This window comes from Sinocyclocheilus rhinocerous, unplaced genomic scaffold (assembly GCF_001515625.1).
Source record: "Sinocyclocheilus rhinocerous isolate Xijiao unplaced genomic scaffold, SAMN03320098_v1.1 scaffold5663, whole genome shotgun sequence".
Taxonomy (NCBI): Eukaryota; Metazoa; Chordata; class Actinopteri; order Cypriniformes; family Cyprinidae; genus Sinocyclocheilus; species Sinocyclocheilus rhinocerous.
In genome coordinates, this window is record NW_015666607.1 from 11,312 (window position 1) to 12,717 (window position 1,406).

At 45.0% G+C, this 1,406-nt stretch overlaps 1 protein-coding gene across 1 annotated transcript in view; it reads left to right on the forward strand.

Annotated features, from left to right (window-relative positions):
• The window catches only part of LOC107733017 (deleted in malignant brain tumors 1 protein-like), a gene marked incomplete at its 3' end in the record, with an annotated part of 13,609 nt that overhangs the window by 1,010 nt on the left and 11,193 nt on the right, over positions 1-1,406 (forward strand). The window contains exons 3-6 of the mRNA XM_016544525.1: positions 12-332; positions 459-761; positions 870-941; positions 1,147-1,404. Of these exons, the coding sequence (XP_016400011.1) occupies positions 12-332; positions 459-761; positions 870-941; positions 1,147-1,404 (954 nt within the window). The remainder of the gene's footprint in view (positions 1-11; positions 333-458; positions 762-869; positions 942-1,146; positions 1,405-1,406) is intronic.

The window sequence follows — 1,406 nt, forward strand, 5'->3', positions numbered from 1 at the left end:
TCTCTGAATATCAGGTCGCGGGTCCATCAGGCTGGTGGGTTCTGGGGGAGACTGTGCAGGGAGGCTGGAGGTTTTTCACAGCGGCTCATGGGGGACAGTGTGTGATGACTCCTGGGATATTAAAGATGCTCATGTGGTGTGCAGACAGCTGCAGTGTGGAGTGGCCCTCAGTAACCAGCAGGTACCAGCCTGGTTTGGTCCTGGTTCTGGACCCATATGGCTGGATGAGGTGGAGTGTGAGGGGAATGAGACGTCCCTGTGGAGCTGCTCTTCTCCAGGCTGGGGAAAACATGACTGTCAACACAAGGAGGATGTAGGAGTCGTGTGCTCAGGTAAACATGCTGCTAAATTGTTTACACTGAAATTAATTATAAGGTTTTACACATTTCAAAATTCAAGTGTCCATAATGTTCACATTTTTCAAATTTGTGATTTTAAAATGGACATTTTTTATGTAGAGTTTAAAGAAATCAGGTTAACTGAGGGGTGTGAAGGGAATGTGGAGGTTTTCTACAATGGATCCTGGGGAAATGTGTGTTACAACAAGATGGACAGAGACACAGCGAGTCTGATCTGTCAAGAGCTGAACTGTGGAAGATCTGGTGATTTTTCTAATTCAATATCAAGAGTGAAATCAGCTCGTAACTGGCTGGATAAAGTAACATGTCGACCACATGATTCCTCTTTATGGCAGTGTCCATCTTCATTCTGGGGACAGAATAACTGTGGTGACGATGAAGTGGCCAAAATCATCTGCTCAGGTAAAACAGATGCTTTTTCCATCAGTAAACAATACAGTTATCCTTTATTATTAGTGCTATTAGTGCTTGTGTGGAATACATTTAATAATAATTTATTTGTTGTTACAGAACAGGAGATCCATGAGTCCCATGAGTCTTCTCTAACATGCTCCACATCTCCCCATCAGAGACAGTGTTCAGGTAAGTTCATTTAATGGAAAAAACATAAAAATTATGAATGTTCTATGCAACCCAAGGTAATGGTGTTCTGATATGAGGCACCAGCAGGATTTCATGTTGGAATATACAGTACAAATGATCACACATACTCCTGTGCAGACTCTGCTGTTCTGACAGTGCTCTGCTGGTAATTAGTGTGTCCTTTTTTGTGATGTGTGTGTTTTAGATCATGTTCCTCTCAGACTGAGTGGAGGGGAGGGCCGGTGCTCTGGGAGGCTGGAGGTGTATCATAACGCTGTGTGGGGCTCAGTCTGTGATGATCAGTGGGACATCAGCGATGCTCAGGTGGTCTGCAGGCAGCTGGGTTGTGGAGCAGCACTGAGGGCTGATGGGAATTCAGTCTTTGGTGCTGGTGAAGGTGTTGTGTGGATGAACAAAGTTGAGTGCAGAGGGAATGAGATTCACCTGTGGGACTGTCCTCTCTCC